At 47.6% G+C, this 27690-nt stretch overlaps 1 protein-coding gene across 1 annotated transcript in view; it reads right to left on the bottom strand.

Moving 5' to 3' along the window:
• Positions 1 to 27690, bottom strand: part of KCNQ1 (potassium voltage-gated channel subfamily Q member 1) — a 345053-nt gene that overhangs the window by 179128 nt on the left and 138235 nt on the right. The window contains exon 11 of the mRNA XM_067747923.1: positions 3763 to 3883. Within this exon, the coding sequence (XP_067604024.1) occupies positions 3763 to 3883 (121 nt within the window). The remainder of the gene's footprint in view (positions 1 to 3762; positions 3884 to 27690) is intronic.

The following is a 27690-nucleotide window of genomic DNA, read 5'->3' as shown; positions in this document are numbered from 1 at the left end:
CGCACATCGCCCGCTCCCCAGGAGCCGAGGATCCTGGGAGACAGGTACCCAAAAAGGAGTCCCAGGGCCCGTGCTAGGGCTCAGGGAGCTGGTACAGAGGGCCTCAGGGCCTCAGGGCTGAAGGAGGACGCGGCTGCCTGGCCTGTGGACGTCCTGCGCCTCCTTGAGACGGGATGACTTGAGAGGGCCTTGGAAAGGTGAGCAGGAATCTCATGGCTGCAGAGGAGTGCCAAGGCTGTCCCCGATGGGACACCGTGTGCAAGGCACAGGGATGCACACAGGGGTGGCCCTCCCCTCAGGGGGCAGGAGCCTAGGAACTCACCCCAGCTCCCGGGGAGCAGGGCTCCGCTACGCCCCACTCCCCCAGATGCCTTGTCTCCTGCCTCACACTTGCTCCTTGGAAGCCCTGTGGCAAGACTGGGTGGGGGGTGGGAGGGGCACACATGCAGACAGCCGCCTGCTGGCCCTGCTGGCCCTGCTGGCCCTGGAAGACTATCTTCCTGAAAGGTGTGGGTGCGACTCCGGCCCGGCCACCCAGATTCGTGTGAGGGCCCTGGAGCTGCCCAGGGGCTTGCCTGTGGGGCTGGAGTGCCCGAAGCTACTGTGTCTCCCCCGCCCACTGCACCCTGGGCCCTGCTCGCCGGCAGCCCCCTCGGTTACACCAGGCTGGCTTGCTGACCCCCAGTCCCCTGACCCCTCGCTCCACCGATGGCCAACAGGCCCCGGAAAGAGGAGCTTCGCCCAGCCCCAGGGACCTTCCCGTAATCAAGGCTGCAGTGACCTCACCTCCCTGGGGCCCAGCGGGCGGGGAGAGCTTGAGATGGAAACAAAATGTGTCTTTATTTATGCTTTTAATTTGAATCCTGGAACTGGCCCAACATGGTAATACATTTAACATCAGTAAAATGCTGAAGAAAAATGGATCTGTTTTTCAGTAACTGCCTCCCACCCACTCTGCCCGCTGTGAGACCCCCGCGCACACCCCCCATCCCTTACACACGCCAGGGCGTGCGCCCCTCTCTTCCCCGCATGGAGTCCGTGGGGCTGAGCTGCCCGCAGGAGCCGAGACGGGTCCCCGAGCGGCTGGAGCCGAGTTTAATGAGGGGCATCAATCACCAGGCGGGCCGTGCGGGAGGCAAAGGAATGTGGTCCCAGCATGGGCACCGAGGCCCGGCCATCCCCCTCCCCGCCCTGCCCTGCCGGCAGTCACAGCCCTAAGTAAGCATGGTGCCCGGCGGTGCCACCTCCTTCCCCAGCCATGGTGGGGTGGGGCCTCTACCCAGCCTGCAGCCCTGGGGGCGCCTAGGTCTGAGGCCCCCACCATCTCCTTCACTGTGCCTGCATCCCCCCTTTCCCCACCTGGGCTCCCCCGAGCAGTACTCTGACTACTGAGGACGTGGGCACGCAGATCCCTTGCCGTCTCAACCTTGACTCTGTCTTGACCAGACCACAGTGCCTGGAGGTGTCCTTTCGACTGCAGCCTCGGTCTTTCCACTCCCAGCCTTCACTGCAGACCCTTCCTCCTAGCACCACGCCTAGGCTCCTTCCCACCTTCCCAGCTGCCTCATCTCCAGGGTCTGTACTGGTTCACAGGTTCTGGGGCGAGGACTCTACCGGGTGAGGACGGCCTAGGCCCAACCGGCGCTGGAGGGGACCACTCCTGCTACAACCAGCGGGCCACGCCATGCGACTGCTGGACCGAGAAGGCCCACCACAGGCTCTCTGGTTGGTGATGCCCCAGGCCCACAGCAAGCAGAGAGAGCTTGGGGCCTCTGTCTTGGAGGAGCGAAGACAAGAAACGGCCAGGCTCCTCTGACGATGCAGCTACACTGGCTCGAGTTCCCTCCTGGGGCGCTCCCTGGGCAGGTGGGCGGCCCCAGCCTTGGGAAACGTGGTGCACGCAGATGCCAACACACATGGACCTCGCTTCAAAAGGGGGGGACTGTGAAAGGCAGCTGTGAGCTTGGCTTTGGGCCACCTCGGTCCCCAGCCTCACCACCCTCACCCTGGGCCTCTCTGCAGGGGCCTTGCAGGGCCCGGGGAGCTGGTGAAGACTGACTGCCCCGCTGGATGGATGGTGGGTGATGGCCCTGTCCACCCGGGGGGCAACTCCTTGCATGTGCATTCTGGGGGCCAGGCCACAGCTGAGAGAACGAAGGAGAGCGAGCTCTGACAGGAAGAGAGCGGCCAGGAGGACAGGAAGGGGCAGGCTGAGCGGCACAGTGAGGCCTGGGTGCCGTCCACCTGCGTGAGGGTCGTGGTTCCCAGCAGGCTCTTGGCCGTCCTCGCTCTGAGCAGGCACTGCCGCCTGGGCTGCAGACACCAGCCACAAAACTGCAACTATTACCGCTTTGGCGTCCTTTGCGCCCCAGATTCGGTACGGGCCTCAGCCAGAGTGGTAAGCTGGCATTCTGCCTTGGGACGCTGACCTGCACCTGCCCCTCCCACCGGGCACCCGCCACTGCTCACGCCTCCGCCCTTGCCCATTTATCAAGTGAGCCTATCAGGTCATCTCTGGGATGGGCCCAGAGGTCAGAGCCACCTTCCCAGGGGTGGCCTGGAAGCTTGCTCCGGTGCCGAGTCCACGAGGATGAATAACCCTGCTTCCCAGTGACCTGGGTGGCTCCCACCGAGCCTGAGAATGCTTTCTGTGCACACCCTGCTATCCATGGGGTGCTGTCAACCTCCCTGTGAGCCTGGGGGCCTGGAAGGATGGTAGGCCATCCTGTCTGATCACGGTACCACCTTGAGACAGTCCAACCCTCCTCTCACTCTGGCTCCCCGACTCTGTCAGTCCTCTGGTTACAGAGCAGCCAGGAGGCCCTGCAGATCGGGTCCCGATTCCTCGGTCATCTGCAAGGCAAAGGCCACACCTGGCCGGCAGCAAAGGCAGCCAGCCTGGGGCCTCACTCCCAGAGAGATGCACACGGTTCAGGACAACCTCGAGACCCTTAGAGAGTCCGGAGAGCCGAAACACGCCTTAGTGACTCCGCAGAGAGAAGGAAAGAAGGCCAGCAAGTGACTCTCAGAAGGGCCGAGAGGGCCGCTCACACACCCCAGCACAGAAGGACTTCTCTGGGGAATCCCCAGTGGGGCAGTGGCCAGAACGGGCCCGCGTGTCCCACTGACCCCGCCACAGGCTGTCACCACTGGGTGCCCTAGCCGGGAGCACTGAGTCACGTCGGAGGGGAATCACACCATGGCCGGGCCCCAGGGATTGGCCTGGCGATACCGCGACGGTGGGGGAGGACGGGCATGCGTCCCAGGCCAGCTGTGCCTCGGGGGCAGGCCAACTGGAAGGCGTGGAAAATCAGCCATTTCCTCCACCTGAAGGAGCCCCTGAGGACAGCAGCGGCAACTGGCAGACAACAGTCGGCATCTGCCCCGTGGCTTTGGCCAGGGTTCCACCGGGGAAATGCGAAAAACAAAGTCGTCTCTTTTTTGGGGGGCAGGGGAGGGGGCTAGGGGAGAGAAAAACAATCTTCTCAGACGCTCAAAGCACGAAAACAAGTGGAAAATGATCAGTCTGGTTTTCCATAAGTCAAAACAAGAGGATCGTGTTCCCAGGCTCGGCGGGAAATGCCCCTGCTCCCCTCCCCGCCTGGTGCCCGGGCACGGAGGCCAGGCCCTGGTGGTCGGTGGCCCCAGGTTGCTGAGGGCAGGCAGCGAGCGGTGGGCACTGAGTGAGGAGACCTGAGCCCTGGCCCGGCACCGAGCCCCACGCCCTCCTAGCTCACCACCCCTGGGTGAGCGGACACTCACTGCGACACATGGGTGATGGGCGCCAGCAGAGTCTCCCCTTCCAGGTCCAGGTCCTCGGCAAAGCTGTTGGTTCTCGTGAAATGGGCCGTGCTCACTTCCAGCAGCGTGGGGCTCTTTTTCACTGTGGGGGAAGATGCGGGACAGCACGTTAGGCTTCCATGGAAGGCTTGATGGCAGAGGGGGCCCAGGGTTGCTCAGAGCTGAGATGCTCACCCCAAGCTGCTACCCTGGCTGTGGGGCGGACCTGTGCCCCTGGAGCCTTCCCACAGACGGGCAAGATATCTACTCGCAGGGCTGGGTGAGGAGTGCAGATGGTGTATGAAGCCTCGGCACAGAGGACTGGCGGGGGGGGGGTCCCGATGGCCCCCACGTGCCTGAGGCCACAGTGGTCAAGGAGCAGTTGAGAGCCGATGACACCTCCTCAGAGTGAGGACTGTGCCTGGGCTGAGCTCAGGTGTCTGGGCCTCTCCCCAGGTTCACACCAGACGTTCAGGTCAAGAATAGAACACAGCTGCCAGGCACAGGTCTGCTAAGACACTGACGCTCATCACCACGCTGTCACTGTCACGTGGCTGCATGGCTTTCGACGCATCCGTGAAGACCCAGGGTGGTAGGGCTCCTGCTCACAGAGCGTCGCAAGCCGGGGAGGAAGGGGCAGCCGCAGAGCTCCCGGCCCCTTGCGTCCGCCACCCGCACCCTGAGGGAGGCACAGGAACCGCCCCGACGGCTGGTGTTGGCATTCAGACTCCTGGGCGCACCCACAGTGAGCAGGTGCTAGTGTTCCGGGCTGACTAAGAATAATTAGCAGTCCCCTGGTTTTCAGTCTGGACCTTTTTTATTTTTCCATTTAAAGTTTTTGTTGGAAAATAACGCATTACTCGTAAAAAGGGACACAGCGCAAAGACTCACGAAGGCCTTCCTCTGCCGAGGTCATCAGCGTCAACCACCAACTAGATTCCCAGCTCACCCCTCTGCTCACGAGAGCAGCTGACACCTGGAGGGACTTGCCTTCATACGCACGTGACGGCCCTGTTCCTGCCCCTGCAATGTGCCCATCTCATTTTTCTACAGGTATTTAGACATGGATCTAAGTGTTGTCTTAGTAATTGCGTAACAGTCCGTAGCTTAGATCTACCGCGATTAACTCAACCAGTCCATGTGTGACGGACATTTGGTTCCGTTAGCTTTAAGCCACTGCTTTAAGACGATGATGCACCCATCCATCTTCACGAAAACCTGACATATTGAGGCAGGTGAGAGGGTGCTTCCTTGGTAAGTTTAATAGGTGTGGCTAGATTGTTTTCCCAAGAAGTCGTATCAATTAGGCTCCAGCAGCAGTGTGTGCGCACATGCCACCTTCTCCACATCCATGTCCGCACCGGCCTTTGCAGCCTTTGCTGGGCCCGTCACGTGTAGATGAAGACGGGCGTGGTGCCTTTCCTTCTAGGCTGGATGCCCGTTGTGGCTCAGAGGCTATTTGGTTTTCCTCTTGTGGGATTATCCGTTCTTATCCTTTGCTCACTTCCGTTCGTCAATTTGTAGGAATTTTTTTCTATGCTAGAGATAATTAACCCGTTGCATATGAGGCACGAGTATCTTCCCCAGTCTGTCTCTGGTGTTTTTACCTTAATTATGGTGGTTTTGTCACAGAACGTTTTTTATGATTTTGAAGCGATACCTATCTTTTGCTTTTTGAAAGAGAAAGGATTCCCCACCCCAAAGTAGTACAACCATCTCCTAAATATAAACGTGTGAGTGTGTGTAAATTTTAATACATTTAGCACTTACACCTCACATTGTAGGAGATCATCAACAATCAGAAAATGAAAATGTAAAGGTATTGTATGCAGTCTTACTGAAAAAACTAAAATGAAACACAAACTATAAATTCTCTTCAAGAAGACACAGGAGAAAGTCTCTGGATTTGATACCAAAAGCTCAGTCTGTGAGCAGAAAAAAATGGAAAAACTGGACTTTATCAAAATTAAAAGCATTTGCTCTGTAAAAGACACTGCGAAGGGAATGAAAAGACAAGTCACAGACTTGGAGAAAATGTTTACATGTCACGTGTCTGGTCAAGGACTTTGATCCAGAATATGTAAGGGACTGTGGCAACTTGACAAGAAAGCTAACAGCCCCGTTTTAAAAATGGATTACTAATAAGCTCACGAAAAGATGCTCGTTCAACCAATACCAGTAGTTGTTAGGGAAATGCAAATTAAGTCCACAGTGAGCTACCACTCTACCCACGTGAGAGTGACTAAAACTTCTAAATGGCATCAGTTTTGGATATTTGGCAAAGAATAAGGTTAGAGCCTTACTTTTCACTTTACATTAAGAAAAGAAAAAAGAAAGCGAAGCCTGACAATACCACGTGCTCATGAAGATGCAGAGCAACTAGAACGTTTACATGTTGCTGGTGAGAATGCAAAATGGTGCAGCCATGTTGGTGGTTCCTCATAAAGTTCAACATACATTTATCTTGTGACGCATTGGTCCCTGTCCCAGTTATTTACCCAAGTGAGCTGAAGATTTACATTCAGAGAAACCTGTACATAAGTGTGTATCGCAGTCTTGCTTACAGCCGCCCCAACCAGGAAACAACTAAGATGCGCTTCAGTAGGTGAACGGATAAACTGTGGTACATCCATACAACGGAATTCCATCCAGCCCTCAAAGACGGGAACTAACGGTTCACGCGTGCAACGACACAGCTGAGTCGCAAATGCATCGTGCTAAGCAGTGAAGGAAGCCAGATGCAAAAGGCTACATATTACATGATTCCATTTATAGGACATTCTGGAAAAGGCAAAACTACAGGGACATAAAACAGATCAATGGCTGCTAGCGTTTAGAGGAGGGGGAGCACTTGACTTCAAAAGAGTTGCACGATGGAATTTTTCGGGCTATGGAACTTCTCTGTATGATGTGGTGGTGGTAGGTACATGACTCCAGGCATTTGTCAAAACCCATAGAACTGTACGTCTCCAAGAGTAAATTTTACTATACGCAACCCCCCGCTCCCCGCCAAATAAGCCTGTTGGAGGATCCAGGATGGAAAGCATACTGTCACGAGTGAATTCTGTATTACGAATACGTAACACAGCACTAAAAGGAGAGGGGAAGAAGGAGCTGGCCCGTGAAGTCTTGGGAAACAATCTTCTGATTGGATATGTTTAAAGCAAAAAAACCCCAAACTGTCATAAACACAGTATTCTAGTTGGTGAGTTTGTTTCTCATAGGGGTACTACAGGTACACTTGAGTTAAATAAGTAAATAATTATAGATGATGGGAGCCAGGATTCTCAATGTCAGAAAAAAAGTAACAAACAGAGTTCGGGGGTGGTGAACGAACCCTGTGGTCAGAAATATCAGTATGAACTTACATTTAGTTTAAAATAGACACAAATAAATACGGATGTACGTGCACACTTGGGTCATTCACATACATACATTTCCTAGCTCTGTCCGCTGAGAGGCCCTAGAAGCAGTGACTAACTGTGGAGCAATGAGCGCCTAGTGCCCAGACCCTGGTTTCTAAATCCCACTCTCCAGTAACAGGAACCAGGGCTCTCTGACAGAATGGTGATTCTGGGCTAGGGCAGGGGAAAGATAAGCCTGAAGAACTGCCTAGTCTTAGAAAGGAAAGAAATGCTCAAAAATAAATAAATGAGAAGGATGAGGGCATATCAAGTGGACACAGGAACTAACCCAAAAGAACTCTCAATCCAGTGACCAAAGCTAGAACAATTTGAGCAACAAAATAAATAATATTAAAAATATTATACAGAATCCTATCAAACATTTAGAGAAGAGCTAACACCCATCCTTCTCAAACTCTTCCAAAATATAGCAGAGGGGGGAACACTCCCAAACTCATTCTGCTCATTCTCATTCTATGAGGCCACCATCACCCTGATACCAAAACCAGACAAAGACGTCACAAAAAAAAACTACAGGCCAATATCACTGGTGAACATAGATGCAAAAATCCTCAACAAAATACTAGCAAACAGAATCCAACAGCACATTAAAAGGACCATACACCATGATCAAGTAGGGTTTATCCCAGGAATGCAAGGATTCTTCAATATATGCAAATCAATCAATGTGATACACCACATTAACAAACTGAAGGAGAAAAACCATATGATCGTCTCAACAGATGAAAAAGCTTTCGACAAAATTCAACACCCATTTATGGCAAAAAACCCTCCAGAAAGTAGGCACAGAGGGAACTTTCCTCCACATAAAAAAGGCCATATATGACAATCCCACAGCCAACATCATTCTCGGTGGTGAAAAACTGAAAGCATTTCCTCTAAGATCAGGAACAAGACAAGGTTGCCCACTCTCACCACTATTATTCAACATAGTTTTGGAAGTTTTAGCCACAGTAATCAGAGAAGAAACAGAAATAAAAGGAATCCAAGTCGGAAAAGAAGTAAAATTGTCACTGTTTGCAGATGACATGATACTATACATAGAGAATCCTAAAGATGCCACCAGAAAACTACTAGACCTAGTCAATGAATCTGGTCAAGTGGCAGGATACAAAATTAATGCACAGAAATCTCTTGCATTCCTATACACTAATGACGGAAAATCTGAAAGAGAAATTAAGGAAACACTCCCATTTGCCACTGCAACAAAAAGAATAAAATACCTAGGAATAAACCTACCAAGGAGACAAAAGACCTCTATGCAGAAAACTGTAAGACACTGATGAAAGAAATTAAAGATGATACAAACAGATGGAGAGCTATACCATGTTCTTGGATTGGAAGACTCAACATTGTGAAAATGACTATACTACCCAAAGCAATCTACAGATTCAATGCAATCCCTATCAAACTACCAATGGCATTTTCCACAGAACTAGAACAAAAAATTTCACAATTTGTATGGAAACACAAAATACCCCAAATAGCCAAAGCAATCTTGAGAAAGGAAAACAGAGCTGGAGGAATCAGGCGCCCTGACTTCAGACTATACTACAAAGCTACAGTCATCAAGACAGTATGGTACTGGCACAAAAACAGAAATACAGATCAATGGAACAGGATAGAAAGCCCAGAGATAAACCCATGCACCTACGGTCACCTTGTTTTTGATAAAGGAGGCAAGAATGTACAATGGAGAAAAGACAGCCTCTTCAGTAAGTGGTGCTGGGAAAACTGGACAGCTACATGTAAAAGAATGAAATTAGAACACTCCCTAACACCATACACAAAAGTAAACTGAAAATGGATTAAAGACCTAGATGTAAGGCCAGACACTATAAAATTCTTAGAGGAAAACATAGGAAGAACACTCTATGACATAAATCACAGCAAGATCCTTTTTGACCCACCTCCTGGAGAAATGGAAATAAAAACAAAAATAAGTGGGACCTAATGAAACTTAAAAGCTTTTGCACAGCAAAGGAAACCACAAACAAGACGAAAAGACAACCCTCAGAATGGGAGAAAATATTTGCAAACAAAGCAACTGACAAAGAATTAATCTCCAAAATATACAAGCAGCTCATGCAGCTCAATAACAAAAAAACAAACAACCCAATCCAAAATGGGCAGAAGACCTAAATAGACATTTCTCCAAAGAAGACATACAGACTGCCAACAAACACATGAAAGGATGCTCAACATCACTAATCATTAGAGAAATGCAAATCAAAACTACAGTGAGGTATCACCTCACACCAGTCAGAATGGCCATCATCAAAAAATCTACAAACGGTAAGTGCTGGAGAGGGTGTGGAGAAAAGGGAACCCTCTTGCACTGTTGGTGGGAATGTAAATTGATACAGCCACTATGGAGAACAGTATGGAGGTTCCTTAAAAAACTAAAAACAGAACCACCATATGACCCCGCAATCCCACTCCTGGGCATATACCCTGAGAAAACCACAATTCAAAAAGAGTCATGTACCACAACGTTCATTGCAGCTCTATTTGTAATAGCCAGGGCATGGAAGCAATGTAAGTGTCCATCAACAGATGAATGGATAAAGAAGATGTGGCACATATATACAATGGAACATCACGCAGCCATAAAAAGAAACGAAATTGAGCTATTTGTAGTGAGGTGGATGGACCTAGAGACTGTCATACAGAGTGAAGTAAGTCAGAAAGAGAAAAACAAATACTGTATGCTAACACATATATATGGAATCTAAAAAAAAAAAAAAAAAAGGTTCTGAAGAACCTAGGGGCAGGACAGGAACAAAGACGCAGACATAGAGAATGGACTTGAGGACACGGGGAGGGGGAAGGGTAAGCTGGGACGCAGTGAGAGAGTGGCATGGACATATATACGCTACCAAACGTAAAATAGATGGCTAGTGGGAAGCAGCCGCATAGCACAGGGAGATCAGCTCGGTGCTTTGTGTCCACCTGGAGGGGTGGGATAGGGAGTGTGGGAGGGAGAGGCAAGAGGGAGGGGATATGGGGATATATGTGTATGTTTAGCTGATTCACTTTGTTATTACAGCAGAACCTAACACACCACTGTGAAGCTATTATGCTCCAAAGAAGATGTTATAAGAAAAAGACTTCAACAGGAAAAGAAAAAAAATATTATACAAAATAATAGTATTAGATTATAGCTCAAAAAAATAAATATTCCTGAGTCCATACCAATATAAATCACCAGATAATTGGAAGAGAGGGATAAATCTTCCTTATAGAAGAATTCCAGATAATAAATGCAGGAAGACTGAGGGAAAAAACCACCATTAGAACACCACAGTGATATTTGCTACAGGCAAGATCCAGGGACGAATGCTAAAATTAGTAGGTGAAACTTTAAGGAGAAACTTCAAAGTATCTCCTCTCAAATATTTATTCATTGCCGTGGTGGTTTTAACATATGTTCACCAACGCTTTGATATTCTCTCATGCGGGAGGTAGACCGTAACTCCCCTCTCCTTGGGTGTGGGCAGGACTTGGTGACCCCCTTCTCATGACTAGACTGGAAAGGGAAAAATACTAAATAAGGCTGGCTGACACCACCTTAACCAAGTGGGTCAAGGTTAACACTACCAGTGACAAACCATGTTGATGTCATGTACCCTGATATGGTGCAATGAGAAAAGCACCTCACTTCTGTGGCATTCTTCCCCCCAAACCCGTAACACCAGTCTAATCCTGAGAAAATAGTGACAAACCCAAACCGAGGGACACTGACACCTGACTAGTATTCCTCAAAAGTGTCAAGGTCGGGGCTTCCCTGGTGGCGCAGTGCTTGGGAGTCCGCCTGCCGATGCAGGGGACACGGGTTCGTGCCCCGGTCCGGGAAGATCCCACATGCCGTGGAGCGGCTGTGCCCGTGAGCCATGGCCGCTGAGCCTGCGCGTCCGGAGCCTGTGCTCCGTAACGGGAGGGGCCACAACAGTGAGAGGCCTGTGTACCGCAAAAAAAAAAAATAAAAAAAGTGTCAAGGTCATGAGGAACAAGGAGGGACCAAGATTTGTCTTCATGGATCAGAGGAGACTAAGCAGACCTGACTAAATGCAATGATGGATCCTGGGACAGAAAAAGGACATTAGTAGTTAAACTGGGAAAATCCAGATAAATTAGCTAAACTGTAGCTTAACTACTAGTGCTGCCGAGTGTTCATTTCTTAGTGTTGCTAACTGCACCATGGTTTTATAAGATGCTAACATTAGGGGAAGCTGGTGAGAGTACAAAAAAAGCTGTACTATTTTTGTCTCTTCTGTAAAAAGAAAAAAAAAAAGCCTGTATACAGTAGTACAAAAAATTTTTAGTACATAATTAAGGACATACAAGAACTCTAAGGAGAAATTATAAGACCTTAACAAGCAACATTCAAGAAGACATAAATAATGGAGAAATAGCTTTTGTTCCATTGACTAGAAAACTCAATAGTGAAAAGATTCTCCCCAACTCTTAATAAAAATCCCACGGTTTCTGTGTTGGAACCTTGGCAAGCTGATTCTAAAATTGCTCTGGAAGTGCAAAAAGCCAAGAATCAACAAAATTCTTGAACAGCAACAAGGTAGGAGAACTTGCTCTACCAGACATCAGTTCCTCCTGCAAAGCAGCAGTCATTAAGGTGGTGTGGCGCTAATGCAGAAAGAGACAAGCAGCCCAAGGGGACAGGGTTGCGGCCCAGAACAGCCCCCACACATCTGGATGCTTGCTGTGTATAAGAGGTGGCCTGCACATAGTGGGAGGAGGAAGTTCAGGGATAGCTGGCTGTCCACGTGGGAAGAAGGTTGACTTGGACCCTTACCTCACACCATACAGCAACATTTCATTCTTGGCATTCCAGGCAATTGAAGGCTAATGGAGAGAAGTAAAACGATAAAGACTTTCTGACTGAATCTAAAAGAATATATTCATGACCTCGGGGTTCGGAAGGATTTTCTGAAATGTAAGCAGTAACCGTAAAGGAAAAGACTGATTAATTTAACTCCATTAAAACTGAGTCCTAATCATCAAACAACACATCTAAGAGTAAAAAGGCAACCACAGAAGAAGAGTACCCACAAAATGTAAAGAATTCCTGCAAATCAATAAGACAGATGTTAGCAACTTAATGCAAAAGGGGGCAACAGACAGACGAGCACATCGCAGAAGAGGACTCCAAGTGGCTGACGAACATGTGGAAAGGTGTTATGCCTGACTAGCGATCAGAGAGATGTAAACAGACTCAGGGAGCTCGCAGCCCATGGGGGCGAGGGCCGACTTCCAGCAGGAAACCGCACAGACATTACTTAGTCACACCCTGGAGAAGGGCTCCGAGGGAAGGGCTGTTTGCCCGTGACATTCTCGGAGAGCACAGGAAAGTGACGGGTAAGTCCTGAAGAATGCGTGTGCATTCAAAGGCTCTCAGGTCTGGGACCCGGCGGGAACGTTTACAGCCCCCATTTTAGAGACTCGGGGCTGAGATTCAAGTACCCTGGGTTATATTATTCAGTCGTCAAGTGACAGAGCTAGAACTTCATCCAGGACTCGAATGTTCTTTCAAAAAAAAAAAAAAAAAGGGAAGGAAAAACGAGCACAAATACATATTTCTACGTCTGCATCACTTGTATACAGAAGGAAGGAGCAGCAGAGCAGGGGCTGGAAAGTGGGGCGGCTTTCCAAACGTCCGAGATGACAGGGGTGAGCCACCTGACCCCTGACAAAGGCCCAGCCCTGGTGTTTTAGGAAATTAAAGTGTGCACATCAGTTGGCTGCTGGGAGCGGGTGGGGCCTGCACCTGCCAGAGAAGAATGTGTGATGTTTGGTTTCATCCTGAGAACAGCACAGAGGGTCCCCGCAGCGAGGGGCAAAGGCAGGGGCTCCACAGGTTGGTTTCTCCAAGTCAACAGGAACGGCACTGCTCTGCCCAGCTTCTGTGTCAGAGACTGTGGGGTACATGCCTCCCCCACCGCAGGCAGGCAGCAGTCAAGGCTGCAGACCCTCCCCGTTACCCGGCTGCAGTCACAGCCTGGTCAGGCCCCTCCCTGCAAGAAGGTACAGGGGGTGTGGCAGGGGCTGGGGGTGTAGATGTGAATCCTTGGCAGACACAGTGGCACGCTGCCCCTTCAGGCAAAGCTCTGTGCTAAGTGCTGTGTCCCAAGAGACCTGGCTTGTCATCCCCAACTTCAAGGAGACTGAGATGGGCGTTTTACAAAGATGCGCAAAAACCCACGGCCCTGGCCTCGCAAGTGCAGAGCGGGCCGAGCCCGTGGTGGACTCATCGGGGCAACTCATCTGGACACCAGGCCCCGAGGAGGGCACCGGAGCTACGCTAGGTGAGTCATCTGGAGTGCCAGACCTTGGGAAAAAGAGCACTGCGTCCTGGCGACAACGAAGCCACACTTTCCTAAGACAATCCCAGTTGTCAATGCTTTAATTCCTTGGCTGCCTTTGCCTTGTCAAGGCCAGAATCTGGGCCTAAGTTTTCAGGGCAGAACAAAACAATTTTGTTTTCTAGGAAAATGGGAGGTCTGGGATGGCGAACGCGGCCTCTGGCGTGGCGACTACCACAGCTGGAGACGTCGGCTGCCAAGGCTCACCCTCTCTCCAGAGAACAGGAACCAAACAGCGCAGCGTTTTTCCTTCCAGCCAGTGGCCCTGCTTAACAGGGTGATTTGAAAATATGGGCACAGAAAAAAGACTGGAAGGAAACTGATCGAAATATTAACCGTTTGTCTTTAAGTGAAGAGACTGGATGATTTCCATCTCCTTCCCTATTGCGTTCTATCTCGGACGGTACTTTCTCAAGTCAGGAAACGGTGTTTTGTGGAAGTCTCCCACATCTGGGCCTTGCCCCGGCCCACGGCCCTGCACGTCTCGTCCTGGAGGGACATCAGAGTACGTCGGAGCATCCTCTGTCCTTCCACCTGGCCTGGAACCGCCCACGTGCCTGAACAGAGCCCTCTCCGACCACGAACGTCCCCAAAACCTGCTCCCAGGAGCACCTGGTCTCACTTCTTTCGACTCTCCATCGAGTCCCTGCCCCCTGCCTATTCCAGCAAGTCCAGCTTATCCCCAACACTGGGACACACTTGGCTTCCACGAGATGCATGAAGGGAATTCCCATTTCCCCATCTGCTGCTTCAGTCATGACCTCATTTCATTGTCACAGCAGCTCTGTGGGATGGCAGCTTTGATTCCCACCTCTAGACAAGCAAACAGGTTAAAAAGGCTAAAAACTCATGCTCTGGGTCACACAGACTAGGCCGGGACTTCAGCACCAAGTCAAACTTGCTGTAAGGCCCCAGCCCCTCCCCACTGCCCTCTGCCCCCAGGAGAGTCCCCTCTGGTGTCTGGGTCTTCACCTAGCCCTCCCGCTGGTGACTGATGAAAATCCTGCCTAATCTCCCAGGTGTAACCCTGGGAGAGCTTCACAAAGCTTCCCAAGGCTCTAGAGACTGTCCCCTCCTCTGGCTGGGTGCAGGGCTATGTGTGCCCGGACCGCAGGTCCGTGCATGTTCCCTGGCACGGGGACCTCGCCTTCCACCTCCCCCGTATCCCTCCGGGGCCTGGCACAGGCGTGTTCCCCAAGCCAGCTCTCTCCACAGGGATGAACAGAAGCTGCCCCTGTCCTTCCCAAGTCAAAGCCCCTTCCCACCCACCCGCCTGGCCCCCACCCCCCAAATCCACCCCCTCTTGGCGGATTTGCCAAAGCCCTGCAGATCCTGCACTGTGAACGAGAACCCCCTCCCCAGGGCATCCGGACAGCTGCAGCCAGACCCTGCGTGACATTGCTGAGCCTCGGCCCCAGGCCTGTGCCAGCTGCCCATGCCCGGCTCACAGACCACGAGCCAGCACTGCCGCGTCGCCACCTGTGTCTCCACTCAGAGGCGAGAAGTAAGGGACACGGACAGAAAGTGTAAAAGCCATTCCCACGACAGCTGCCAGGAACGGGGCAAAGAGGGGAGTGAAAACGCACATGCACAGCCGGCACCGGTTCCGCTCAGGGAAATACCTTGCTCGAGTGGACACCTGTTGTTTATGCCTCTCCAGCAGCGAGGCCTGGCCTCTGGGAACAGCTTCTCGAATCTTCCTTGGGGGGCTGCTCTTTCCCTCCTCCCAAGGCTGCAGGATTCAGGTACTCGCTGGCCATCCCCAGAGAGGGCCTGTGGCCCAGGCCTTGGCCTGCAGAGGCACAAAGGCAGGCCTGAGGGTGGCTGATTGCCCTGCTGGGACCCATGAGAGCCTGGCCCCAGACGCTGGCACATATGATGGGGAAAGAGGTGGCCTCTTTCTGCTGGGTTTGCTAAGCTGGTGGCCATCTTGCCCCCTTCAGAAAGTGGCTGCCTGAGGACACAGCCGTCCCAGGGGGCAATGGGGAGAGGGAGGGGGAGAGAGAGGGAACAAGGCGGGTGGGCGGAGAGCACAAAAGGGGGAGAGTGAGAGCAGCAAACGGGATCATCGCAGCCCCGGGGTCCAGCTGTGTCTGAAACAGCTGGGTCCAGTCCTGTGAGCCAAAAAATGTCCCTTTTGTGCTTCAGCTCGATTGAGTTGGGGTTCCATCATTTGTTACCAAGAGAATCTTCGAGAATGCGTGTGACAAACTTGGGGGTGAGGCGTGAGCCCAAGGGGATGGGTCTGAGGAGTCAGAGTCACACGAGAGCTGAGTTACTCGCACGTCCCGCACGGTGCCTTCGGGGGTACAGGACAAAAGCTGGTGGGAGGAAGCTACCTCTGTAACGGCCCAGGGAGCTCTCAGAAAGCGGCTCCCTAAAGCTGGAGGCTGGCTCTCTACTGCTGTGGCGCTGCTGTAAGGTTGCCGAAAGCAAACTGTGGAACGTGCTGGGTCTCACGTCCACTCAAGGGCACGCAGCGTGGATTGGACACGAGCACGACGGTGATGTGGGCAGAGTCAAAGGTGACCCCGGGAATCCTGACCCACCCTGGGGAGGACGCCGGGCTTCCTGCGCTCCCAGGGGTGAGGGCACCGGGGACCCTTGCCCCCAGCGCTGCCCCTCACCACGGGGCTCGCAGGCCTCGGCACACACAAATCTGAGAGGGAACGGAAATGGTTCTGCGGGACCAAGGGCGGGGTCCAAAGAGCGGGGGCGCTGAGGGAGACGAGCAGCAACTGAGCCAGGACAGGGTCAACCCCGAGTGAGTACAGGAAACGGAAGGGGAGCCATGCAGCCACCCACACGACTCGGTCGACCCTCCGGGGTCTCCATGCTCCGGGAAGTCACCGTCCAGGTTTCCTAAGACACAGTTCCAGGGGACGGTTCCCGGCAGCTAGAGCAGCCCCGGGAAACGTTAATATACAATGGAATCTGGGTTAAGCAGTGTCTTCTCCAAGAGTTGAGCTCACAGGACATTCCCAAGAAACCTCTGGAGAGGTGGGGAGGAAAGTTTCTGGAGGTCTTTGGATGAAGAAAACAAAAAAAAAAATGGCCTTGATTTTCAAGGCGAAATTACAGAGGAAGAAAAAAATGTTTTTAATCTAATTAAGAGCGATCTTTTCACCTTCATCACAACACCGCGGAAATGTGCCAGTTCTTAACTTCACACAATAATCAAAGCAATTAGTGAGGGAGAAGCCTTGGAAACCGGTGCAGATGTTCTCAGAATGTTTAATGGGGAAATGAGTTGCAGGCCTCGTTCTCAGTATCCGGCTCCAGGCCCTGGCTACCAAATCCAGACATCTGCTTGGGCCCCACCCCCAGGCCCCGAGGGCGCGGGCTTGAGAAACACAGGTCCCTTCCCAGGCCGCCTCCCAGCCAGGCCAGATCCGGGGCCGAGAGGCTCCCCATGGCTCCCCAAGCCAGAGCCTGGACACAGTCAGAGCCACCCCAGAGCTGGGGGCGGGGGGGAGGCTTAACATCAAAATTATGTTAACAACTGATGTCAAAAATAATCAGCTCAGCCTGGCTCCCCCACCCGGTCCCTGCTGGCTGCAGGAGCACACCGGGAGGCAAGGAGAGGGCAAGGGGCCCTGCGGGGGACTCTCAGCTCTGACACCACCCCCACCGAGTTTGCGCAAACACCACTTCAGGAAGAGGCATGGTGGCCTCTGTCTGGTGTGGCCCCCGAGTCCCCGTTCCAATGCTACTGGCCTCCTAGTGGGTCGAACATGAGGAAATTTCCAATAATCAGAAAAAACGTGGAGAAACGAGGACGGCGCCTACTGAGGAAGCAGCCTTTTGCAGACAGCAGAGGGCCACATGGCTGGTGTTAACTGGCTGTGGGAGACCCGAGACCCCAGCTGGGTCAGACAGCTTAGCGAATCTCGGAGACCCCGCCGTATGGCAGGCATCAGGGACACAGAGGTAGAGAACACATGATCCCTGTTCTCGAGGACACACAGGCAGCACGGGGGCCCCACCCGTGTACCCTCAGCGCTCACGTTCCACAAGCACCAAAGGCTTCTCAACGCAATCCCGCCAGATGCTTTCCCCAGCGCTATCTCTGACCTCGGGGGCCTGCTGAGCCACACACAGGGCAGGCCAGAAGTGACGCAGAACGAACCCCCTGAGAGGCGGCTCTCGGCAGTGAGAGATAAACACCCTAAGCTCCTTGAGCAGCTGGTGGAGCAACTCTGAGGAGTGTTCTCTGCAGCTTCCCAGCTGCCCACCATAGAGCTCGCCCCCAACGAGCGCCTTGCAACACGGATTCCCAGGGTGGGCTCGAGACCCCGGGAAACTGACCCACGACCGCGCGACGGGAAGCCGCTGGCGCGCTTTCAGTAGGAGAGCAGCAAGGTCTCCTCTAAAGAACTCCCTTGGGCTGCCGTGTGGAGAACGGAGGAGAGAAGGCAGGAGCGGAAGCAGATCGGTGAGGAGGGGAGGGGAACGGCCCAGGCAGAGAAGTGGAAGCAGCTCTGACCAGGGAGGTGGCTGCAGAGAAGGCAAGGGGCGGGCAAGGCCCAGAAAGTTGACAAGGGCTGCTGATGGGTTAGACACAGGCGCTAAGAAAAAGGCGTCGTTTTAAAAGGTTTCCAGGCAGTTTAGGGAACCACAGCATGTCGCTCCCCTTCCCTCTGGTTCCAAACCTCCATACTCGTCCTCCCCCGCAAAGCATAAAACCAACAAGGAGTGCAAATAAACCCACACACGACCCATGCCTTTGGCAGCACTAGGAAACAGAGCACCGTGGCCTTCGAATTACCTGTGAATGGAGAAATGAACCAAAGTCCAACAGCGCTACAGCCACCTGCCCATCACGGCAAGACTCCAAAGTCAGGAGATGAGGCTTAAAATGCCCAGTCCAAACACATTAGGAAAGCGAGTGAGCTCAGCAGAAAGAGAGGAGCAGGTGCCTCTGAGGAGCCTTCCCTTCACAGAAACGCTGAGAAATGAAGTAAATCTGTCAGCGTCAACTCTGTCAGAACTCTAGAAAGCAGTCAGAAGTTTACGGCACCCAAGTGAACACCCAGCCATGAAACAGGCAATTTAAAAGCGATAGGAAAGCTCTGTGGCATTTTTACTTGTCTTTGCAGCACCCCGTCCCCCACTCACTAGCAGTCTTGAAGATGGCTGCCCACACGCCCAGTATGGGACCCTGACCCCTGGTTCTGGCGGGAGCAGAGCAGATCTTATGCTCAAACAATGTGTCTGTTTTGTATTGTCTGGAGGCTGCCTGAAGGTGATTGCCCTTGTTTCCTCTACAAGGGAACTCTCAAATGAAAACGGTGGACATTCCTTGAAAACACTGTAAGGGAGTCAAGCCAATCACAGCCACCTGGGGAAAAGATTACAGTTCAGGCGGACAATAGAGCACTGAAAGCCTGGGAGGAAGAGCTGGGGAAAGAGCATCTGAGAAACCAGGCCATTCTAAGACACCTGTGTAACACTGAAAACTTGAGAAAGTCAGGAGCATGCCCAGGGCAGGATGCATGCTCAGAAAAGTCCTGAGAACACACTAAGCTTTCACTTCTGACTGATCTCTGTGCCCACCTCCAACAGGAAGTGAAGGCGGAGGCAGAGTTGTAAACAGCCTGGCCAAATCTTGAAGGATTGCCCCAGCACGTAGCTAAACTGCAAAGGCTGGGAGAGTTCTTTCACTTTTTTCCTTCCTCTCCCTCTCTCGGACTCCTGGCACTCAAGGAAGTCTCTGTCAAAACAACAGCTGAACACAAGCGGAACAGTGGCTTTAGAAACCACACATGGCAAAGAATACAGATGTCAAAAAACTAGAAGTCACTAAACAGTTACAGCTCATAGCAAGGGAGAAAAAATCCCGAGAAGGGGAAAGAATCTACTGGCTAGAGTTACTATATATAATATCCAAAATAGCCAGTTTTCAACCAAAAATTATGAAATTGTGAAGAAACAAGAAAGTATGGCTCATTCACAGAAGAAATTAACAGAAACCATCTCTGAGGAAGTACAGACACTGAGCTTACTAGATAAAGAGTTTAAATGAACTTTCTTAAATATGTTCAAAGGACTGAAGGAACTCATAGACAAAGAACTAAAGGAATGATGTATGAATGAATAGAGAATGTCAATAAAGAGAGAAATTATAAAAAGGAATTAAATTCTGGAAAAGTATAACAATTGATGTGAAACACTCACTAGAGGGTTTCATTAGCATATTTGAGCTGAAGAAAAATCAGGGAGCTTGAAGACAGGTCAATCTGTATTATCCAGTCTGAGGAGCGGAAGGAAAAATGAACAGATCCTCTGGGACATATCATCAAGCATAACAACACATCCATAATGGGAATCCCGGAAGGAGAGGTGAGACAGGAAGGGGCAGGAAGAGTATTTGAAGAAATCATAGCTGACTTCTCAAATTCAATGGAAGACATGAATCTAAACCTCCAAGAAGCTCAGTGAATTCCAAGAAACAAATCATAATCGAACTGTTGAAAGATAACGACAGAACTGTGAAAGGAGTGAGAGAAGTGCGTCATCACACACAGGGGCAGTCAGTAAAATTAACAGCAGATTTCTCACTAGAAAGCATGGAGGCCAGAAGGGAATGGGATAAAATTTTTAAAGTGTTTAAAGAAGACGACAAATATCAAAAACTGAGTTAAGAATTTTTTTTAAAGATTTTTTTTTTCTTGATGTGGACCATTTTTAAAGTCTTTACTGAATTTGTTACAATACAGCTTCTGTGTCGGTTTTATGGCCACGAGGCACGTGGGATCTTAGCTCCCCGACCAGGGATCGAACCCACACCCCCCTGCATTGGAAGGCGAAGTCTTAACCACTGGACCGCCAGGGAGGTCCCGAGTTAAGAATTTTACATCTAGCAAAATTATTTCAACAGTGAAGGAGAAATTAATATGTTCTGAGATAAACAAATGCTAAGGGAGTTCCTTGCTAGCTGACTTGCCCTACAAAAAGTGATAAAGAGAGTCCTTTAGGCTGAAATGAAAGGACACTAGAAAGTAACTCAAACCCATACAAAGAAGTAAAGAATTCCAGAAAAGGTAACCACATAGGTAAACACAGAAGCCAGTATTATCATATCCTTAGTTTATAATTCCTCTTTATTTCCTACATGACTTAAAAGACAAATACATAAAACAATATCTATACATCTATGTTATTGGGAATACAATGTATAAAGGTATAATTTCTGACAATAACAACATGAGGGGGATGGAACTGTATAGGAGCTGACTTTTTGTACTGAGGAAGAAAGTCAGTTCATCAAGATGTAACAATTATAAACATGTACACATCAAACAACAGAGCCCCCAAGTACATGAAACAAACATTGACAGAACTGGAGGGAGAAAGAGACAGTTCTACAATGATAGCTGGAGACGTCAATACCTAACACTCAATAATAGATAGAACAACCAGACAGAAGATCAGTAAAGAAATAGAAGACTTGAACAACACTATGAACCAAGGAGACCTAACAAACTTATGTAGAACACTCCAACCAGTGACAGCAGAATACATTCTTCTCAAGTGCACATGGAATATTCTCCAGAATAGATCACATGTTAGGCTTCAAAGCAGTCTCAGTAAAATTTTAAAAATTAAAATCATACCAAGTATCGCCTCTAACCAAAATGGAGTGAGGCTAGAAATCAATAATAGAAGGAAAACTAGAAAATTAACAAATGTGAAAATTAAACAACACACTCGTTAAAAACTAATAAGTCAAAGAAGACATCACAAGGGAAATTAGAAAATATTTTGAGATAAACAAAAATGAAAACACAACATACCAAAGCCTATGGGATGCAATGAAAGCAGTGCTCAAGGAGAAAAATATAGCTATGAATTCCTACATACAGAAAGAAGAAAGAATTTCAATAACCTAACTTTACAGCCTAAGGAACTATAAAAAGAAAAGTAAACTAAACCCAAAGTTAGCAGAAAGAAGAAAATAATAAATGTGAGCGTGGAGAAATGAATAGAAAAACAAGAGTCAACTAAACAAAAAGTTGGTTATTTTTGAAAAGATCAACAAAGTTGACAAATGCTTAGCTAGAATGACTAAGAAAAAACAAGAAGATGCAAATAAAAACATAAACGAAAGTGGGGACATTACAACTGACCTTACAGAAATAAAAAGAATTATAAGAGAATACTATGAACAACTGTACCCCCCAAAATTAGATAACCAAGATGAAATGAACAAAATCTTAGCAACACAGGAACTACAAAACTGACTCAAGAAGAAACAGAAATTCTGAACAGACTTATAACAAGTAAAAAGTATGAATCACTGGGCTTCCCTGGTGGCGCAGTGGTTGAGAGTCCGCCTGCCGATGCAGGGGACACGGGTTTGTGCCCCGGTCCGGGAAGATCCCACATGCCGCGGAGCGGATGGGCCCGTGAGCCATGGCTGCTGAGCCTGTGCGTCGGGAGCCTGTGCTCCACAACGGGAGAGGCCACGACAGTGAGAGGCCTGCATACTGCAAAAAAAAAAAAGTATGAATCACTCAGTAATCAAAGATCTCGTAGTAAAAAGAAGTCTAGGACCTAAAGGCTTCACTGGTGAATGATACCAAACATGTAAAGAAGAATTAACACCAGTCCCTCAAACTCTAACAAAAAAACAGAAAGGAGGGAACACTGCAACATATTCTATGAGATGAATATTACTCTGATACCAAAATCACACCACACATACACCACAAGAAAGCTAGGTACCAATATCCCTTATAGATTCAAAAACAAACAAACGAAAATCCCGGAGGAAAATACTAGTAAACCAAATCCAGCAGTATATTAGAAGAACGATATCCCGTGAGTAAGTGGGATTTATCTCAGGAATGGGAGGGTGGTTCAACATAAGAAAAATCAAAGTAATACATCAGAGTAATAGAATTATCTCAGTTAACACAGAGAAAGCATTTGACAAAATCCAACAACCTTTCAAGATAAAAATTCTCACAAAATTAGGAAAAGAAGGGATCTTTCTCAACATGATAAAGAGCATTTACGAAAAGCCCGTAACGAACATAATAACGGTGAAAAGACTAAAAACTTCCCCCTAAAACCAGGAACGAAAGGATGCCCACTTTTACCACTGCTTTTCAACAGTGCACTAGAAGTTTTAGCCACAGCAATTAGGCAAAAACATAAATAAAAAGCATCCAAATTGGAAAGGAAGAAGTAAAATTATTTTTATTCACAGATAGGATCCTACATAGAAAATCCCAAAGAATCCACAAAAGAAAAAAAAAAACCCAACCTATTAGAACTAATAAACAACTTCAGAAAACTTGCAGGACGTGGTCAACACACAGAAATCATTGGTGTATCTATACACCAGCAATGAGCAATCGAGAAGGAGATTTTTAAACAATTCCGTTTACATTAGCATCAGGAAGAGTAAAGTACCTAGGAATACGTTTAACAAAGAGGTGAAAGACTTCTAGGCCAAATACTACAGGACTAATAGAAATTAAAGACCTAAACAAATAGAACAACATCCTACGTTCATGGATTGGAAGACTTAATATTGTCAAGACGGCAATGTTATCCAGTGGTCCACAGACTGAACGCAATCCCTATCAAAATTCTAATGGTCTTTTCTGCAGAAATGAAAAAATGGATCCTAAAATGTTTATGGAGGGTAAGGGGCCTAGTACAGCTTAAAAATTATTGGAAAAGAACCAACTCAGAAGACTCACACTTCCCAACTTCAAAACATACACAGGGCTATATTAATCAAAATAATGTGGTACTGGCATAAGGGTAGACATGTAGCCCAATGGAATAAAATAGAGAACCTAGAAATAAACCCTCATATATAGTCAACTGATATTCAATAAAGGGTACCAATTCCATTTGATGGTAAAAGAACAGGCTCTTCAACAAATGGTGCTGGGACGACTAGACAGCTGGACACAGGAAAAAGCATGAAGATGGACACATACCCCATACCGTATAAAAACTATCTCAAAGTGGATCAGCCACCTAAATATAAGAGCTAAAACCACACACTTCTTAGAAGAAAACAGAGGTCAATCTTTATGACCTTGGATTATGTGCTAAATGGCACTGAACTGTTCGACTCTAAAATCATCATGTTATGTAGATTTCACCTCATTAAAAAAAAAAATAGGGGCCACAGAAGACTTCAAAGAAGCACAGACACAGTTACCCCCAGGAAAACAAAGTCCAGCATTAGGTGTCAAAATGGAGAATGCAGGACAGAAATAGGCAGTTCAGAGCAACAGCAACAAGGAAGGGCTTTGAAGTGAATGGTCAGAAGCGGCCATCCCAGAGAATCACGTCTTGGGGAGGCTCAGGTAAACAGAGAAGTGGCACGACCAGGAAGGTGAAGAAGGAGATAAGAGCGGGAAGTGAAGGAGACCCCTGCAGGAATTAAAGAAAAGCAAGACATGGAAGTTACCTCACACACGTACCCCAGGACAGCAGCATCTGGAAATGCAACTGCCTAAAAGAGGACAAGCCTGAAAGAAGACGGCATTTTTGAACTAGGAACTCTGACCACTAAGTACATGGGAATATAAGTGAGCAGACTACATTCATATACTACTACTGTGAGGAAAAACGTATCAGAAAATGAGAATAAAAACTTTTCTGCTTATAAAAGTCTCCTCCAAAGTCTAACCATAAAGTTGAAGAAGACTGTAAATAACATTCCCAACCAAGATAAATATTTTCAACACTTGGGCCATGAAAACATACCTGAATCAGTAATAAGATCACTTAAAAACAGAAATGGATAAAAATAAAAACAAGAAATGACTGAACTAAAGATAGAAATAGATGAAAAGCATGAAAACAGCTAAGATAATTAAAATGAGAGAAAGACAGAAATAGCATCAGAGTGACCAGGGTTGAAGTGGAAGATAGGCAAAGGGGGTCCAATGTGCATATAACTCAAGTCTCTGAAGAAGAAAAGAAAAACAATAGAAATACTATTTAAAGGCGTATGTTAAAAATTCTATAAATACAATAAAATCTAACACATTGAAAGGACCCACGTGGGTGCCAAGGAAACTGACCTGGAACAATCAACTCTGAGACACTTCCTGGTAAAACTACTAGACTTTAAAAATAGAGAAGAAATCCTTAGGGCCTCCAAGCAAAAGACGATGTAACAAAGGCAACAGACTTAACAAAAACAATATACAAAGTGGAGCAGAATTTTCAAGAAACTTAAGGAAGTACTACAAACCAAGGATTTTATATCCAGTCAAGCTGAACTTCATGTATCAAGGTGACAGAAAAACAGTTTTACATATGTACAAAATACTGTACGCATGAGCCCTTGCTAAGCAAGGCTTAGAGGATAGGCTTCATCCAACCATGAGGAGACTGGAAAAGCTCTGGCAAAAGAACTGATGGTAAACATTCTATATATTTAGTTATAGAACTAGATGAAGACCTGGAGAGAGTCATGGCTGAATGATAATACACGAACATCACATGTCCCTGCAAAAAATAGAAAGAATACAAATAAATAGAAAGGATACAAATCTGGGAGGAAAAGGAAGAGACAATGAAACAGTGTATACATAGTAAGTATGTATTAGGTGGAGTGTATAAAACTGACTTATACATCTAATAGATAGGAATCCGTGTGGCATACCAAATAGGATAAAGAAAGAAAAGGGGGGATTAAACCAAGATTAGTAATACAAAGGAAACCATTAGTTAAAAAAAAAAAAGTATAAACATCCTTAAATACCAAAATAATTTATGAAAAAGCAAGGCAGACACACAGAGCAACAAAATCAGTATGTCATAATACGGGCAATAATTGCAATATGTGATAATATAAAAGGAACTGAGATCAAATTTATCAGTCATATTAATAAATGTGAGTTAAAAACATGCTTTTCCAAAGAAAAATATATTCACATTGGCTCATACAGTAAAATCAACTCCATGCAATTTTTAAAACTCAGACATCTAAAATTCAGTGATTAAAATGCTGAAAAATGCGGGAATGGATAAGATTCACCAGATAAATGTAAACACCAAGAAAACGGGTTATGATTGTGGCATGCCGAAGAAGTATAATTAATGTTATAAAAGCTTAAATGGGACAAATAAGGATCCTTTATAATGCTAAAAGCCACATTTCATAATGAAGTTACAACAATTACGAATAACTATGCAATAAATACCACCTGCATAAAACAGAAACTACTAGAGATGCAGGGAAAATATAAATACATTAATAAGGCAAGAGTCACATTCTACTTCATATGACAGACCACGTGGATGGATAAACAAAGCAAGGATATAAGGGATCTGAAGAACATAATTCACAAGTCAGGTCTTTTGTGTACGCATGGAACAGGAGACCACGGCAATAGAGAATATTCCTTCTTGAGCACACACTTATAAGTCTGAATACACAGATCAAGAAAAATACACAAATTACCCATTCAAAAAGCTAAAAAAAACCCCACACCTACAGTAAATCAAAAGAAAGCACAAAGAAGAAGACAGCAAAGACAAAAGCAGAAATTGAGGCAGAAACTAGTAAAAGAGTAAACGCAATTAATAAAATAAAAATCCTGGTTAAAAAAATAGACAAACTACTATTTAATTAAGGAGAAAAGAGAGAAAGCACAAATATGCAGAAGTAACGAGAGGAAGTAACTACTGTTGTGGAGGAAATTCATAAATATCGTAACAGACTACCTGGTACAGTTACATGCAAAATATTTGTAAAACCCAGATGAAATGGGTAATTTCCTTGCAAAACACAATTCATCTAAAATCGATCTCAGTAGGAACAGAAAGCTTAAACACCTAATTTCCAAAAAATAAACAGAAGATTTTATCAAGGAACTACCCTAAAAGAAAGTGTGATATCCATTAGATTTCACAGGAGAATTCTACCAAAATCTTCCAGAGAACAAACAGTCCAAATTTTGCATATATTGTTCCAGAGCACAGAAAATGAAGGAAACCTTCCAAATATACTTTATAAGCGAATGTAACACTGATATATACACCTGATAAAAACAGAACATAAAAAGACCAATATTATTTATGAATGCTGATGCAGAAGTCCTAAGTATTTCCCCATATTAATAGGTTTGAGAAGACACATGATTACCTCCAGGAATTCATCATCCACTCCTAACTAAACTCTTGTGAAAATACAAATGGATGGACACTGCCTTGATAAAACTACACAAATACTAGGAGCAAAGAGGAGTGAATTCCTCTACAAACTAAGCATAGGAAAAAGGGTTCCCAGCTGTGACTAAAACTCTAGATGTAATAAGAGAAGACAAATAAATTTGACTGCAGATTTACTAAACCTTTAGCACAGAAAAAAATCTTCATCGAAAGACAGTGACAAAAATGGAAGGAGATCTTTGCAACAGAAGGCTAATGGCCATGATATACACAACATTTTTTAAAATGTAGGGAGTAAAGAACCAAGACGACTATAGAAAAATAAGCAAAAGATATAAACAGATATCTCAGGAAATGGTATATAAAAATGGCCCTTAAACTTATGAAAAGATTGCAATTTCATGGGCTTCTCTAGTGGCGCAGTGGTTGAGAGTCCGCCTGCCGATGCAGGGGACATGGGTTCGTGCCCTGGTCTGGGAGGATCCCACATGCCGCGGAGCGGCTGGGCCCGTGAGCCATGGCCGCTGAGCCTGCGTGTCCGGAGCCTGTGCTCCGCAACGGGAGAGGCCACAACAGTGAGAGGCCCACGTACGGGGAAAAAAAAAAAAAAAAAAAGAACTCCAGAAGTTAACCAAAGGCATATAACAAATTGAAAGGTGTTTATTCAAGAAAAAACGACTAAACCTTGGTAGGAACAGCAGGGTCTATGGCAGTTTAAGTTGGGGCCGCTCCCATCTCCCCACCCAAGCTCAGTGGCACAGTAGCCTTAAGAACTTTCAGTCTCCGTGCCAACAAAGAGGGATAACTGGATTTGGAGCTCCATGGAAAAACCCTTGCATTATTGTCAAACAGTGGAAAATAATTGGGCAAGGCCAACATCACAGCTACTGAAGCCTGCAGTATTGGATGGGGCAAGCAACAGACCAGAAAAAAAATTTTGAAGGGATCCC

This window comes from Pseudorca crassidens, chromosome 9 (assembly GCF_039906515.1).
Source record: "Pseudorca crassidens isolate mPseCra1 chromosome 9, mPseCra1.hap1, whole genome shotgun sequence".
NCBI lineage: Eukaryota > Metazoa > Chordata > Mammalia > Artiodactyla > Delphinidae > Pseudorca > Pseudorca crassidens.
This window is presented reverse-complemented; position numbering and strand designations above follow the sequence as displayed.